Source organism: Mustelus asterias, chromosome 7, assembly GCF_964213995.1.
Source record: "Mustelus asterias chromosome 7, sMusAst1.hap1.1, whole genome shotgun sequence".
Taxonomy (NCBI): domain Eukaryota; kingdom Metazoa; phylum Chordata; class Chondrichthyes; order Carcharhiniformes; family Triakidae; genus Mustelus; species Mustelus asterias.
Genome location: NC_135807.1, coordinates 123,987,941 through 124,005,766, shown reverse-complemented (window position 1 = coordinate 124,005,766; position 17,826 = coordinate 123,987,941). Strand labels below are relative to the sequence as shown.

General features: G+C 42.8%; 1 protein-coding gene across 2 annotated transcripts in view; it reads left to right on the top strand.

Moving 5' to 3' along the window:
* tmem65 (transmembrane protein 65) overlaps positions 1-17,826 on the top strand; it is a 61,631-nt gene that overhangs the window by 15,100 nt on the left and 28,705 nt on the right. Inside the window, exon 2 of one of the 2 annotated variants that reach the window (XM_078216749.1) lies at positions 4,674-4,745. The exons of the other annotated variant lie outside the window; for it this stretch is intronic. Coding sequence (XP_078072875.1) covers positions 4,674-4,745 — 72 coding nt within the window. The remainder of the gene's footprint in view (positions 1-4,673; positions 4,746-17,826) is intronic. 2 annotated transcript variants of the gene reach the window in all.

The window sequence follows — 17,826 nt, the reverse complement described above, 5'->3', positions numbered from 1 at the left end:
AGTTGCCACATGCCGGAGCCTGTTCGGCTACACTCCGGGAGAATTTAGCATGGCCAATCCACCTAGCCAGCACGTCTTTCGGACTGTGGGAGGAAACCCACACGGACATGCGTTGGTATGGATGAGGCATGGGGAGTGTGTAGGTGATGTGGGGAATGAATCTTTTGTTTCTTTAGTAGGCAAAGTCCTAGAGCATTCAGCTGGGTCTTTTCCTGCCTCTGGCAACTCCTCTGGCTGCCTCTGCACTGTTCCCAGGGGCAATGGGTCTGACTCCAGTTAGTACCACTCCTCCCAACCCAGGATGAAAATCCAAGGATTCAGGGCACTTTCTCACAAGTCTTGTTGCAGAGAAATTTTCCCGATTTTGCAAATTGACTTGGGAGCAGAAAATTGACTCTGTCTGCGATCTAAATCTCTCCTATTTAATCCTGCATCTTCAGCCCATTTTCTTAATAATGCTGAGGGGTTAATCCTGTCTCATCCACTACCTTAAACACTCATTTCCTCCCCAGCTGGCACACTGTGTACCATCTTCAATTCACCAGGTCTTCTTTGACAGCACTTTGTAAACCTGCGACCTCTACCACCGAGCATCACCAGATGCACGGCAACACCACCACCTGCAAGTTGCCTTCCTCACTTGGGACTGCCATTCCTTCACTGTCACTGGATCGAAAACCTGGCACTCCTTCTTAATAGCACTGCGGGTAAGGACTGCTGCCATTCAGGAAGATGGCTCACCAATGCTCTCTGAAGACCAATTAGGGATGGGCAATAAATACTGGCCTTACCATTCCATGAGCAAATTTTAAAAAAAATCTTTTATGTTATAAACATTTAATTTCTTGCACTCCCAAGCATCAAATTAACTAGGACATTATCAAAACCATTATAACGTGTTATTAGAGGTGTTTTGTCGCGTACATGTTTAATGTATCCAGCTGAGTTAACTTAAACTATTCATCATGTAGCAGGACATGTATGTGCGCTTAACATAAATGGAATGAGATAGAAGCAAAATACTGTGGATGCTGGATTTCAGCTCTGATGAAGGGTCATTTAGGCTCAAAACGTTGGCTCTATTCTTTCCCCACAGATGCTGTCAGACCTGCTGAGATTTTTCAGCATTTTCTGTATAAATGTAATGAGCCTTTGCTTCAGAGTCCTGGCATGTGTTTTAGTTTTAGTTCTTTGGCAGATGTTATGACAGTACAATATCATTATGATTAGATCTATCATTTTTCCTGATACCATGGCAATGCACAAGCTGTCAAAGCCTAGTTCAAAGGTGCAGAAATTATCGTGTGTATCCTTTTTAAAAAAGAGTGAGTCAGCTTGTAAAGTTGCTGAGCACTTTTCCATCAAATTCAAGTTCTTCCCACTTCTGATCAGAAGGGGGTCAGGCCATAGAGTCATCAAATGAAGTCAGGTACCAACTACTCCTGTACCTCACGTTGTGAAATAATCTGTGGCAAGCTCTTCAAGCACAACGTGTGGTGCAGGCTTCACTTTGCTCCAGGATTTTGCTTCAACTGTTGTTCCAGTTGAAGACCAAAATAAATAGGACATATTGATTCCTAGGTATGCTTAAAAGGAGCATATGATTAAAGCTAGATGGCTAGCGTTCCAAACAGTCCCCGAAGTACCTTGTGATGTTTTGCTGCATTGAAAGGATTGTATAATCTAAACTGTTGTTTATGCAGTAATTTGAGAGAACTGACTTCTCTCCACAATTGGTTGATTTTTTTGGTACATTTTTCTATTTCAATGCTTTGCAGGGGCGTGAATTCATTACCAACATCCCAGGTAAATCGATGCCAATAAATTTGTCCTGGGTTTTATTTTGAAGTCTAGCTGGGGAAGCAGCTTCATTGGCCATACAATATTCACTTTGTGAGTTTGTGACTTGGGGCAGGCGAAATGCAGTGGGAAAACCTGCTGGAAGAAACCAGCAGCTGCTGACATCCAGATCTGTGATGGAAGTTTCATGATGTGGAGATGCCGGCGTTGGACTGGGGTAAACACAGTAAGAGTTTTAACAACAGGTTAAAGTCCCAACAGGTTTATTTGGTAGCAAATGCCATTTGCTACCAAATAAACCTGTTGGACTTTAACCTGGTGTTAAAACTCTTACTATGGAAGTTTCATTCAGTCTTCACTTTGCTCCTGAAGGAGCAGCGCTCTGAAAGCTAATGGCATTTGCTACCAAATAAACCTGTTGGACTTTAACCTGGTGTTAAAACTCTTACTATGGAAGTTTCATTCAGTCCTCACTTTGCTGGCATTCTTGATGCAAGGTCAGAATGTTTCCGGTTTGTGTTCGTGTTACCAAGCTGACGTGTTGTGTCGTACTGAGACGAGCCCTGCATACCCTTCATTTATATAAATGGGTATTAAATACTCTTCATAAACGTGTTGGGAGACTCCTTGATAATGCTGGCCTGTTCCCCTGTCTTCATCGGCTCCACAAAAATAAAGCAGATTGGTTTTCATTTCATTGCTTGTGGAAGGTGGACATGAATCTTTTGCCAAGTTTGACTTGTATACCACTCCCTACCCTTCAAAGTAATTCATTATGTGAAGCATTGCAAAATGTGATATCCAATGAGGTGCTGTGTTAGTGTAAGGTTTTCTTCTGCACTGGAGTGAATATGACTGCCTGTGCAATCCTTTTTGGGTCATTTGGGATAGTATCCAATGGATATGTTTCGAAAGTCTTAAGAGACTGATTTTTACCTGCAGGTTTTGAGTTGTGTTTGTAACACAATAAACACTGACATATCTAGCCTCAGCCCTCTGAGCAACTTCATTGGTGCCAAGAATGCATATGCACAGACGTGCACCTTGGAGTAACTTGGAATGTCTGCAGTTAGCAAATAATGCAAGTTGCTGTTGTCCAGAAACCATTGGAAATTCTGGGAATTTCCCAATAGTGCCTGAAGGTTAAAGGTTGTGAATGCCCAATGCATTAAAGGGGGGTAGGGGGGTAGGGGCGGTGAACTGCCACAAGGCTTTACTGATGCAAGTTTGGTGTGGAGAGCCTGAAGCTTGGAGGACATTCGCCTCCATGCATTTATGAAAAAGCATTTGGCCAACTTTTGTCCATCATTTAAGCCACGATATTCATTGCTTATCCTTCGAGGGCCCGGTATCAAATTTTGACGGATAACACTTGTCTGTTACCACTATGTCAATGCAAGTTGGAGATGATGCATTTTTAACATTTACAATTCATCATAATAAGAAAAATATGTGACAAATTTAGTTCCTCGTAAATCTAATTACTTTATCTGCATTTAGTAGGCAGAACGGCATCTCTGCATTGGTGATCTCTAGAATGCGACACACTTCTCCATGTTGCATTAAAAGATAGTGTTCTGTTTTATTTTGAAGCATTTTCTTGTCTCCTGGTTTAAGGGAATCATTGAAATTGATGGGAAGCAGCGACCAGTCCCAATTGAACCCACAGTTTGAACAGATTGTGGCGGTGTGGTGGTTAGCACTGCTGCCTCACAGCACCATGTATCTGGGTTCGAGTCCCAGCTTGGGTCACTGTCTGTGCGAAGTCTGTACGTTCTCCCCGTGTCTGCGTGGGTTTCCTTCCACAGCCTGAAAGACGTGCTGATTAGGTGCATTGGCCATGCTAAATTCTCCCTCAGTGTATCCGAACAAGCGCCGGAGTGTGGCGACTCGGGGATTTTCACGGTAACTTCATTGCAGTGTTAATGTAAGCCTACTTGTGACACTACTAAATAAACTGAAAACTTTAGCTTACTCAGCATACCTTATTGATAATGTGGAGATGTCGCCATTGGACTGAGGTGGACACAGTAAGAAGTCTCACAACACCAGGTTAAAGTCCAACAGGTTTATTTGGAACAACGAGCTTTCAGAACAGCGCTCCGAAAGCTCGTGATTCCGAATAAACCCATTGGACTCTAACCCGGTATTGTGAGACTTCTTACTGTGCCCTATTGGTGGCTGAAAGTGGCATCTGTTTACTTCTGACTCCTGAACTGGCATCATTCGCTTTTGAAGCTCCTTGACTGGCAGCACTTTGCACCAAACCAGTGCAAGTTAAGCTGATTGAGACCGCACTGCATTGTCCAGGTAGTTAACTGCTGTTAAACTGGAGTCCTGAACCCACCTCTTGCTGGAGGACTGTATGAATCATGTCTGTGGAACAATAGAATTGACTCAATGATGAAAGCCAATTTGATTTCCGTACTTGCAACCCAGGAGATGGGAGTCCAAAGACGAGCGGATTAGATTGATTGGCCGTGCTACGTTGTCCCTTAGTGTCAGGGGGTATTAGCAGGCTAAATATGTGGGGTTACGGAGATGGGCATTCGTTGGGATTGTTGCTGGTGCAGGCTCGATGGGCCAAATGGCCTCCTTCTGCACTGTAGGGATTTTATGATGACGCTATGAACGTCACAGTGAGAGGTTTTGGAATACAGTGTCATGCCTTTCTCCCTGCAGTATGTGTCCTGTCGATTTACAGTGGGGGAGAGGATGGGGCGGGGCGGGTGGGGGGGGGGGGGGGGCGGAGGGTGGAGAGAATGGCAGGGGACTGTAGCGAGTTGCGTTTCTAAAGTTTGAAAAATGCATTTCTTTTGTACTTGCCGGAAGAAACGGTTAACAAAATGTGGTGCTTGTATTTGAATTTATAGCAACCCCCGGACACCGCTACCCCAGAGCCCAGATTCCCGTAAGCAGGAAGTGGAGGGAACAGGCTGCAGCAGGTGATGCAGGTTGCTTTTGTTTGTGGATACACCTGTTCAAAATCCCAGCAGTTGGCAAGATTTGTTTTTGTGCTTTGGCATGCTAACGTGGTCCTAACGTTCCGTGCTTAACCTTGTGTTTGCTGATGGTGTTTTGGCAGTTTATGGTTTTTTTTTCCAGTTGCTTTGATGTCACGTTGAGCTTCGCAGGGTTGCCGTGACGTGTACAGCAGCTGTTGGGTTTAATTTGTGCATTTTGTTTTTGATTTGTTGCCCAGTGTACAATCGTGCAGATTGCAGCAAATCTAGCTTTAAAGGGCTAGAGTTGTCTTAATGTTATCGTTCGTTATGAAAGAGTTGTGTTTCCTCTCCAAAGTGGATTATTTATTTTCAATCGAGTGCATCGTGTTGGGAAATGGTATTGGAAGCCGAGACTGGTATAATTTTCCAGGTTCAAGCGCACACCTCCTTTTGATGTACCTAACCCTGCAGGGGCTTGGGCCTCGTAGCGACAATGCCAAATGAAATTCACGTTTTAGCCAGCTGCCACTTGCATTTCACACCTGATGGGCAATAAAAAAAAAACTCGGGAAGCGTTATTTGAATCTTCAGAACAGTGCAACACGAGGGAGAAGATGGTAAATTATCAGAAAACATGAATCTGTGAGGAAAATTTGTCCTTCAGTTGCAGAACAACTGCCACAGTGACAGCAACGCTTAATCATTTCATGAGTTTTTACTGTGCCTGCAATGTTTATATTGGTACCAAAGCGGAGGTGGATTCCGCCCGCCCCCGAGAACCAACACCCAACCAAGGAGTACCTCACCTCATAATCTACTAAAGTGAGTGTGAAGTGCAACGATCTGCGCTTCAGCAACTTTTAGTGGTTAAACAAAATAACTCCCTGATGCTCTGTTTAAAGTCAATAAGTAATAATTTATTTATCTAACAGTGAACAAGTTAACTAAACTATTAACAAGCCAAATAAAAGATGATTCTAATGGAATGCTGTTTAGATAAACACAATTCCCGCTTATTAACGAAGAAATAGAATTTTAGTCAGTCTCGTAATTACAACCTGGTATGGTGTCTTCCGGAATATTCTGGGCTTTCTCTGTTGATTCTTCTGCCCGGAACTTCTGTCTTCTTTGGTACCTCCGCCATCAGGATGGAGTTTTCTCTCAGACATGGATGAGGCTGTTACTCTGGGTGATGGCAGTTGCCCTCTCTGCTTATTGTCCCGCTGCCCTCTTCTTTTATACTTGTGATGACATATCAACGTCCCCCACAATAGGATTGGTCCCAGGTTACATAGAAACATAGAAACCCTACAGTGCAGAAGGAGGCCATTCGGCCCATCGAGTCTGCACCGACCACAATCCCACCCAGGCCCTACCCCCACATATTTACCCGCTAATCCCCGCATCTCAGGACTCTAAGGGGCAATTTTTAACCTGGCCAATCAACCTAACCTGCACATCTTTGGATACCAAAACATCAAATTTAAATCTAATAGGCTGCTGGTATCCAAGTGCTTGATTTAAACTGGTTGAATTGAAAAAAATTCAAAAAGCCTGTTACCAAGGCAACCATGCTGCTTGGCCTTCCGATACGAATGTTTATGTACTTGCACTTTTTTTAACTTTCTAAGCACAGAAAAAACACCACCTTTTAAAAGGGAGCATGCAATACTTTCACCTCTTAGCATTTTACAATTCTTTCTTATTTTCCAAACACCAAATTCTAACATTCTACTCAACTTTGTAGCAATATCTTTTGCCAATTACTTTCCCTTTTTGTATTATCTTAGATGTCAACAATTATGACAGTTCTAACAGTCCAGAAGCAACATTAGTTGTCCTGCTATTGGTAAATGCATCAGACTACAGTGCCAAAGAAGGGACGAATGAGTGAATCTTAAAGCATAATTAGAGGTTGGTGGTTAGACAGTGATAGTGGCTCACAAAATTTTGATAGAGCTAAATTTATTTTTTTTGATCCACAGCATTCAATACATGTTCAATTTAACGCATTTCTGATTGTTTTCAGCCTCCTAATAAACGTAGCGACCTTTCCATTCAGTACTGCAAAATTGCATCCATCAAAAAATGGTGTGGCACAGTGGTTGGTTAGCAGTGTTCCCTCACAGCGCCAGGGACCCAGGTTCGATTTGCGGCTTGGGTGACTGTCTGTGCGGAGTTTGCATGTTCTCCCCGCGTCCACGAGGGTTTTTCTGGGTGCTCCAGTTTCCCACCACAGTCCAAAGATGTGCTGGTTAGGTGCATTGGCCATGCTAAATTCTCCCTCCGTGTCCCCGAATAGGCGCCGGAGTGTGGCGATTAGGAGATTTTCACATTGCCATGTTGATGTAAGCCTACTTGTGACAATAATAATAAATACAATCAAGTTTACAGTATGATATTGGACCAAAGACATGCATTCAAACATGTACACAATCATTAAACTTCGAAGCACAGAATTTTACAGAATGAGGCCATTGGGCCCATTGTGACTGTGCTTGCTCTTTGAATGAGCTACCTGATTAGTCCTACTTCTCTGCTCTCTTTCCCTCCCGGCCAAATATCTTCCAGCTGTCCGATTATATCTGGCACCAATCCTAAACTTGTGTTTGTTCAGCCAGGGAAAATTATCGGCAATTATCCTTGAATAATTTTTTTTAATTATTATTTTATTGCCCTTGTATAATTCGAAACATCTGGGAAAAAATCCACGTTAATTTTCTCTGCCTCTCTAAACTGGGATTCATTTCTATTTATCATCGTCAGTGATGTTCCAAGGTTGATTTCTTTGACTTAAGTGTTTTTTTAATTTCAAGGCTCTTCCTGTGGTGCTGGGATCTGCTGGAGGAGTTGCCTCCCTTTTGTGAAGGTGCCGACAGTATTAGAGCTATCGCAATGCAGCGTTTACTGGTGTATATAATTTGAGAGGGGCACAATTTTACTAGAAGAATAAATGAGGTCATTTCTAATATAATTTAAACTGTAAAATGAGACGCCATTGAGAGGCTAGGATCTGTTTAAAAACAGCATTACAAATAGAATCCGCCTACAAGTGCAGCGTTCCCAGTCACAGCAGCAGTACTTTAAAAAAAATCCTTATTTCCACCTGATCCATTTTGTTTTAAGCTGAGTATACATTCCAGGAGGAGTACATGTATCTTGAGAGAGCGTATCTATGTGCAAATACTCTTTACCCAGCCTGCCATTTCCAGGGTCGTTAGTGGTAGGGGAGGGGTTGGTGGGTTAGTGGTGATCGAGGTGGGGAGGAGAGATGGTTGGTGAGTTTGTCGGGGTGGAGTGGCGGGGCAGGGGGGGGCAACATGGGTGGAGAGGCTGGTGACTGAACTGAGGATGAAGGAAATGTAAATCTCCCAGTTGAAGGTAAGTAGGCTTCTGGCATGGAAAGCTTGCTCGTACTTTTTTAGAATGGAAAATGAAAATGGATGTGCTAGAATGGTTGCGAAACCATCAGGGTGTATCTGGGTTTTAGTATAAAGGTACATTAAATGATGTCAGTTAACATGTTCCTTTATACACAAATAGATATAGCTGTACTTTTTTGATTTGATATAATTGGATTCGATTTATTATTGTCACATGTACTGGGATACAGTGAAAAGTATTATTTTCTGTGCGCTATACAGACAAAACATACCGTTCGCAGAGTAAATGGTGGAGAAGGAAAGGAGAGGATGCAGAATGTAGTGTCACAGTCATAGCTAGGGTGTAGAGAAAGATCAACTCAATATAGGGGAGTCTAAAACTAGAGGGCATAGGTTTAAGGTGAGAGGGGAGAGATACAAAAGTGTCCAGAGGGGCAATTTTTTCTCACAGAGGGTGGTGAGTGTCTGGAACAAGCTGCCAGAGGTAGTAGAGGCGGGTACAATTTTATCTTTTAAAAAGCATTTAGATAGTTACATGGATAAGATGGGTAAAGAGGGATATGGACCAAATGCGGGCAATTGGGATTAGCTTAGGGGTTTTTTTTAAAAAAAAGGGCGGCATGGACAAGTTGGGCCGAAGGGCCTGTTTCCATGCTCTAAATCTCTATGACTCTATAAGGTAGGTTCATTCAAAAGTCTGATGGCAGCAGGGAAGAAGCTGTTCTTGAGTTGGTTGCTACGTGATCTCAGACTTTTGTATCTTTTTCCCGACGGAAGAAGGTGGAAGAGAGAATGTCCGGGGTGTGTGGGGTCCTTAATTATGCTGGCTGCTTTTCCAAGGCAGTGAGAAGTGTAGACAGAGTCAATGGATGGGAGGCTGGTTTGCGTGATGGACTGGGCTTTGTTCACAATCCTTTGTAGTTTCTTATGATCTTGGTCGGAGCAGGAACCACACCAAGCTGTGATACATCTGGAAAGGTTGTTTCTGTGGTGCATCTGTAAAAAGTGATGAGAGTCGTAGCGGATGTGCCGAATTTCCTTAGCCTCCTGAAAAAGTAGAGGCGCTGGTGGTGTTTCTTAGTTTGTAGAGGGGTTGGTTAGTGGCTGGGAGGAGAGTATGCGCAAAGTACAACATCAGTTGATCTTTATATGGCCACCTCAATGTCTGAATTCTTAAACGTGAGACTATGCCTTTTTGGTATCAATTGATTTAAGCTGAATGACCTCCGGGCTGTTAGAAAAACCATTTCCCAGTCCAGCATCTTAAATATCGAGAGGGCTGCCAGCTTTGATTTGACTTTAAGGGCAAAATCTAGTATGCAATCTTGAAAGAAAATGGTGAGAAAATGATCTTTAAACCCTTAAAAAATGAAGCGAACTTCCACAAAAACAGTGTAATTGTCGAACAGACAAATACACAATGTTCTCTGTGTTCCCATTCATCTCTTGCCTGATTCCATTTGTAATGATTAAATAGTTTTATTAAATTTGTCAGGCTGCGGAGGTGAAATTGAGATGAAGATTGCCTCCTCTCTGACATTTAAAATACAAACAATCCTTTAGAACTGTACTTAAGGAGAATGAGGCATTAAAATTTAAAACAGAGCATTCAGCTTCTGCTAAAGGATTAGCTGCATATCTATTAATGGAACTGCAAAGTTTTGGGTTTGATCTTTCCAAGTGTATTGTAATCCCTTTAAACATGAGCATTTTTGAGCATTTTGAGAAGCAAGTTCATCCACCCATATTGCATTGTTTAGGCTAAGATCTGGCAAGTTGGGGTGAGGGTCGGAGTGAGGAAAAGAGAGACTGATTTATTTTTTATTCATTTATGGGATATAGGTGCCGCTGACTGGCTAGAATTTATTGCCCAAAGCAGCACTGCGAGTGCCATTCTGTCCTCCTGGAGTCCTGCAATTTTTTTTTCTTCAGATAATTATCCAATTCCTTTTTGAAAACTCTGATTGAAACCTCTTCCAGCACGCTCTCAGGCTGTGCAATCCAGATACTAGCCACTTGCTGTGTTGTAAAAAAAAATCCTCCTATTTGTGTTGCTTTGTTTTACTAATCACCTGAAATTGGGAGCCCTCTGGTTCTCTTCTTCCGACGGAACAATTTCCCCCCCCCCTGTCCAGACCCTTCAGAACACTTCAGTCCAACACCACATCAATGTTTCCTTTTAGAAGGAGAACAGCCTGGGTTTCTCTGATCTATCCATGTAACTGAAGTCCTTCAGCCCATCCAGATGTGTTCACACCCTTCCCAAAGTGTGGTGCCCATTAGGACATAATCGTAAATGAGGACAAATCACAATGCTTTATAAAAGTTCACCGTCACTGCTTTACTTTTGCACTCGATCTCCTTTAATAAAGCCCAGGCTTTTTTGTATCTTAACCACTTTCTCAACTTGTCCTGCCACCTGTGCACACACAACCACCCTCAGGACCTGTCTGGTCCTGCACGCCCTTCAGAATTGTGCTCTTTATTTTGTGTTGTTTTTTATTATTCTTACCAAAGTGTGTAACTTTAGCTTATTCGTTGGTGTCACAAGTAGGCTTACACTGCAATGAAGTTACGGTGAAAACCCCCTAGTCGCCACACTCCGGCTCCTGTTTGGGTACACTGAGGGAGAATTTAGCATGGCCAATGCACCTGATCCGCACGTCTTTGGACTGTGGGAGGAAACCGGAGCACCCGGAGGAAACCCACACAGACACGGGGAGAATGTGCCGACCCCACACACACAGTGACTCAAACTGGGAATTGAACCCGGGTCCCGGCGCTGTGAGGCAGCAGTGCTAACCACTGTGCCACCGCGCTCTGGGTTGAATTCCCTCTGCCACGATTCAGCTCACTCTACCAGCCTGTCTTTATCCATTCTAAGTCTCTCACTATCCTTCTCGTGGCTCATAAAGCTTTCTAAGTTTGTGTTCCTTACAGATTTTGAAATCGAGCCTCTGCATCCACGTCAGGGCCATTAAAATAGATCAAGTAAAGCAGTGGACCTCACACTCAGCAATGGGGAGCCCCTCTAAGTACCTTCCTCCAATTCAAAAGAACAACCGTTTACCTCAGATGAGAATACTGGCAAACTACCTCTGAATTCTCTCAATCTTGGCTTCTGAAAGTGTGGACAAACCTATCCCTCCTCAGTTGTTGTAGATTGGTGAATGAAGATCACCTTCCGTTATATTGTGATTGACTCAAGCGAGCGATGTGGGCATTAGTTTGGCTTGAGATTGTGGTGGATTGCGGGCTCAATATAAAATATTCACAATGTTTCTGTAAATTGGAACTGGAAATCAGAGGGCAAGGTTTCCTTAATGACTATGTGAGCAGCAATTTTTATCCTTGGTCCAGGATGGTGAGGCGTCACAACAAATAGCAATTTAAACAAGTCTCATGAGGGAGTGGAATGAACAAAGGAAGCTGAATGTGCCAGGTGGGAGTTGTGGACTTAGACCATCCTTTCTCCTGTGTTTGGGAATTTCTGCAAGTTTCCATTCACTGCAGGGAGTCAGTCCATTCCAGGGGCATCAGAACCTTTATCAGCCCTCGACAATTGTGGATAGGGGAAATTTAGGAATGATTCAATGTGCACTCAGAACCAACCATCCATTATAGAATTGTTCAGCATTGTTTCTTTTTCACAGAACATGAAATCTGCATATTTAAAACAAACCACTTCTGTGATAATTAATGTAATACATGTTGTATTTTCCATTACTCATTATCCAGTTAAAGCTAGGAATAATTATTAAGATGACCACAAAATGATGATTAATTATAGAATCAAAGAATCTACAGTGCAGATGGAGGCCATTTGACCCATCGAGCCTGCACTGACAACAATCCCACCCAGGTCCCATCCCAGTAACCCCACATATTTACAGTCTTAGTCCCCCTGAGACTACGGGGCAACTTATCATGGCCAGTCGACCTAACCAGCACATCTTTGGAGTGTGGGAGGAAACTGGAGCACCTGGAGGAAACCCACGCAGACACGGGGAGAATGTCACCCGAGGCCGGAACTGAACCAGGGTTCCTGGTGCTGTGAGGCGCAGCAGTGCTAACCACTGTGCCACCTTGCCGCCCCATTATGATTGGCCAGCAAGCAACAACAATCAATCTTAAAACCATCACCTTCTCGTTGCCGCTTTCTTTAATTGGAAATCGCTTGGATTGTTTCGCAAAATACCATCTGAATTCTTTTGCTTCGTGGAAGAATTTCTATGCGTTTCAGAAGCATATCCTTCCATTTAAAAACAATCAGATGTGCTCTTGTTCAGTGTGAATGAGACGCCAATGTTTTTTCATTGGTGCTTGTGGTTTTTATCAATGGTTGCGATTTGGAGTTGAATGTCTGCTGGTTCTGTTTTCTATTTTGTTTAAACACTAGAGAACGCAGATATCTGTTGTGACAACCACAACGTCTGCTCAGTGAGCTCATATTACACAATCTGACAGGAGCACCCTGGCAAATCATACCACCCAATTCCAGCATGATTGCACACTTCTTTATTGTTGAGCCAGCAATTGATTGCAACAATTTGGGTACACCACACCCCATTTTAAACAAACTTTAATGAATACTGTCCTGGGGAATAGATCCATTTTAAGGACCTGTTCCTGAAGTGCTGACTTTCTTCTTTGCTGCCTTAAATGCAAAGAGCTGATTTTCGCAGTCAATATTAGAAATTTCAGCTCTTGATGGGGGTATTTTCTTAGTGGGCTGGTGCTTTTGTCTCTCGATAAAGGTTGGGAACATCCCAACGTCTTCATGTACAGCCAAGGATGTACGTGGCTCACTTCCTTTGCAGTCTTTTGGATGTACGTGGCTCACTTCTTCAGTCTTTTTGAGGACGAACCAAGGGTAGACCTGGGTCAGTTAAACCAGGTAAGAACAGCAGCGAAGCTGCTTTCTTTCACAGTTTGACTCGCCCAATACCAAAGGGAGGTGATGGCCTAGTGGCATTATCACTGCACTATTAATCCAGAAACTCAGCTAATGTTCTGCGGACCAAAAGAGAAAATGCTGGAAAATCTCAACAGGTCTGGCAGCATCTGTAAGGAGAGAAAAGAGCCAACGTTTCGAGTTCAGATGACCCTTTGGCAAAGTTCTTTGAGCTTTGTTCAGGGGACCTGGGTTTGAATCCTGCCATTGCAGATGGTGGAATTTGAATTCAAAAAATATCTGGAATTAAGAACCTACTGCTGACCATAAAACCATTGTCGGTAAAACCCATCTGATTCACTAATGTCCTTTAGGGAAGGGAATTTACCTTCCTTACCTGGTCTGGTCTACATATAATCCCAGATCCACAGCAATGTGGTTGACTCTCAACTGCCCTTTGAAATGGCCTAGCAAACCACTCAGTTCAAGGGTGACTAGGGATGGGCAATAAATGCTGGCCAGCCAGCGACACCCATGTCCCACAAAAAAAAATTGTCTTTGTGTGAGTATTAGAGGAATAATTAAGGTGTGCTACGCATTCTGATCATAGCAAACATTAAATTGGTTATGATGAAGTTAAAATCGTCCATGTCGGAAAGATCAATTGAATAATAAAACTGAGAGTAGCTTTTCATTTTTGACAATTTCCTTTGTGAATCCTAACATTGGATCAAAGCCATGCTTAAAAAGACTGACATCAGAAGCTTTAAATGTAAGCTTTCATCACAGTATACCAGTCAAGATTTTCTCAATTCAATTGCATTTTAAAAAACCTGTTTGTAGGATGTGGGCATTGTTGACCCATGCCAACACTTATTGCCCATGCCCCAGCTCAGGGATATTTAAGAATTGAGATTGCTGTGGATCTGATAGGCCAGGTAAGAATGGCAGATTTCCTTTCCTAATACTTTTAATTCCAGGTTTTCATTTAATTAATATTTTACCATCTGCACTGGTGGGATTCAAACCCAGGTCCCCAGAACATTACACTGGGTCTCTGGAATATTATTCATTCATGGGACATGGGCATCACTGGCTGGCCAGCATTTATTGCCCAACCCTAGTTGCCCGAGGGCAGTTGAGAGGCAACCACATTGCAGTGGCTGTGGAGTCACATGTAGTCATGATGTGGAGATGCCGGCGTTGGACTGGGGTAAACCAGTCACATGTAGGCCAGACTGGGTAAGGACAGCAGATTTCCTTCCCTAAAAGGCATTACTGAACCAGATGGATTTTTCTGACAATCAACAATGGTTTCACGGTCATCAGTAGATTCTTAATTCCAGATTTTTAAAAATTGAATTCAAATTCCACCATCTGCCGTGGCGGGATTTGAACCTGGGTCCCCAGAACACTAGCTGAGTGTTCAATTTCTGGATAGTCTAACGATAATACCACTTGGCCATTGCCTCCCCTGACTGTCACTATGCCTCTACCTCCCTCAGTATGTCACCATGAAGAGCTATTTTACTGATATCTTTGTTTTTAATTGAATGTTTAGAGTTGCTTCCTTTTATGGTAAAATGTACAAAGCTAGTGACTGCCAAGCTATACGTTCCTGTTCTGTGCTTAATTCCCGAATTCAAGTTGGCAGCGCCACAGTTTTGGCCTTGAGGTATAGAATTAAAAATCATCCCAAGGTTTCTGCTCCCCGTTACTAGTCATTGACCCTTGCTGCAAAAGTATATGTGTAGATGCTTTGGGATAGTCTCAATTACAACTATAGCCGCCATGGCGAATAGCCTGTGAACACCCACTGCATGTTGAATGGTCACTTTGTCAGAGCAGAGAGAAGCTGGTACTCGTGTGAAGCTGTCCAGCAGCAGAAATTATTGCCTTGATGAAGGGAGAAAATCGGCAAAAGGAACGTTCTGAATGTATTCGGCACAATTTTTTACATTTTCCTATTGGTTCAGCCCGTGTTTCTAAATTCTATCCGGCAGCAATTTCAATTATGTCAGTGTGTGCTCCAATCAGCATTGTTCTAAATGATTTTCTTAATAGAAAGGTGAATGCAGTGAAGCCTCACAACCTGCACCTTACTTGAAGATATTAAGTGTCTTTGCTTAATGAAGCGATTCATCACTGAAATCTAGCAATGTCTTTCCAGTTGCAGATTTTAAAAAAGGGAGTCCATTCTTTCCTTTGGCAGAATTTTTGGGTGAGTTCCCAGTCACCGTCGTTTGGCACTTAGTTAAAAAGAAGTGCCAGGTTGCGATTCTCGCCAGCAAACCGGGGGGGGGGCGGCGCAGTGCCTAAGCTCATTGGTGAAGCCGGCTGCTGAGCTCCAGTAGGGGGTGCCATTGCGCAGGCATCCTGATCTGAGTATACTGGGAGATCTCCTGCCCCCCCCCCCCTCCCCCCCCCAGACTATCCCCCACGGACATTGGGACTCATCATCGATCGTTCCCTGTGATGATAGCATCCAGGACTCGATAATAACACATGTCAGAAATATTTAAATAGCTGATTTTGCCGGCAATTCAGTCCCATAAGATCGCGAGAGGTGAAAAACCAGGCACGATCCTGATTTTTCACGCCTCACCCTATCTTACCGGCTCACTGACCGCAGGACGAGCCGGTAAGACCATGGCTTTTGCGTTAGTGGTGTGGTCCTACTTGAATGCATAGATGACTGGTCGGACAGTTGGGAGAGCGTAGCACACATCATTGACATGCAACCTTTCCCCAATAGGATATTGCTTTGGATCATTAACTTCAGTTGAAGTTTCATTGAAAGCTTTATCGTAACTTCAAAGAACAACTTGTCCTTTCAGCGCTAGTGCCTTCCAGAATAAAATGAGCTGTATTAATCTTGCAAAGTCCAGTTCCAATGTACGTCCTCAGAACAAGGATTAACTCCACAAAGTGTACTCTGGTGACTGAAGCAAGAGAACGTTAGGTGTTTCCAACCTGAACATTGGAAAGAACACTCTTTTTTTGTTACCCCGGGGCTTCATTAGTTTAAATTGTTTTTCATGTCAATTGCTAATCAGAAGAAGTTGCCTAAATTCCTTGATTGAATTGGGAGTACTTTTTAAAGCAAAATTGAAAAGCACTCATTGGTTTTACGTTGAGGATTTGCAAGTCTGCTCAAGTTCTCTGCACCTTTCTGCACAATCGGTTTTGTATTTTTGACATCTTTTCTACTAAGTGGATGTTGTATGAAGCATGAAATTAATAGAACAATCATTTTGATACAGGAAGAGTTTAAAAGCAATAGCTTTGAAATCTGATTAATGGGAGGCTTGTAATTATGGGGTAAAAGCAGAATACTGCGGATGCTGGAAATCTGAAACAGAAAATGCTGGAAATCTCAGCAGGTCTGACAGCATCTGTGGGGAGAGAAAATAGAGCCAACGTTTCGTATCTAGATGACCCTTAGGGCTCTGACGAAGGGTCATTCAGACTTGAAATGTTGGCTCTATTCTCCCCACAGATGCTGTCAGACCTGCTGAGATTTTCCAGCGCTTTTTGTAATTTTGGGGACTTAGTCTATCAATCTATTGTCTATACAATAATGTCAAAGACTTTGAAGAGAATTTTATACAGCACAAATCTGTTGACTTGGAAATGCAGATTACTGCCGCTGGAGTGATTATTCAATTGTTGCAGATACATAATATAGGGCTTAATATAGAGTCTTTCAGTGCTATTGCCTCCCAGAATAAAATGGCGTGGCCTGTATGTACTCCTGCTGAAAAGAGTAAAATGTTCTTAAAATCTGAAACTGTAACAACCTTTATCTACAGTATAATGTTATTTTGAGTGTACGTGTGGTATCCAGGAACAAACAGCTTACATAATTCATCTGACCCCTATTTGTACAATCCTTAGGAGTGTACGGCCTATAAACCGGTTTTTGAAATTAAGCTTCACCTTCTTCGAGATGATGAGTAAGTGAACCTTTCAGTGCAGCTGTCCAGAAAGAACATCAAAATAAATTTCTACTTCAGTTTTCTTTCTTGGAATCTGAGTCTTGCTACCTGGCAAAAGCATTTTATAGGCAGGTCTGGTTTAAACTTATTAATTCTCAAACGTAGAAGTTAGTAAAATTGTAGTTAACGCTGCCTAACAGTTACTGTTTGTATGCATCTTACAAGGGATAATTGGGATAGGCCAAATGCAGCAAAACGACTAGTTTATATATTTATTGATGACGTCTAACCTGTAACGCAATTGCAACTTCATAGGTGAACCGAAGGTTAAAAGACCATGACAGAATTTGAGCTGTTCGAAGTTGCAAGCTCCGTCAACAAGGTGGCTTTGAATTTTATTAAGTCAGAAAAGGCATATTTGCTTATGACTCAAAGTAAAGCACAAATACCTTTAAGTTAATTCGACATACCCACCAGGCACCCAGCTTATTCCATGGAGCTAAAAGGAACTAAAAGGATTGCTCCTTGGACAGGGAAGGCATGGCCCTGGGTTGGGGGTGTGGGAGGAGGACAAAGAAGGATGAATTAAAATTTGGCAAAATTCTCTCCTCCCGTCAGCCTCTGCTGCAATCCAAAGACCACACTAACCAGGCACAAGTCTGAGTGAAAGCTACACATTGTGCTTCATGAAGGGAAATCAAATGATCATGTATTTTCCCTGAGTGCGCCAGAAGATAAGAAAAATAAATTATACAGTGCCTTGTGTAACCTTGGGACATCCCAAACTGTCTTAATGTAGGAAACCAGTTGCGCACAGCATGTTCCCATAGTTTAGACAATCCAATCTCTGCAGTATTTAGTATTTT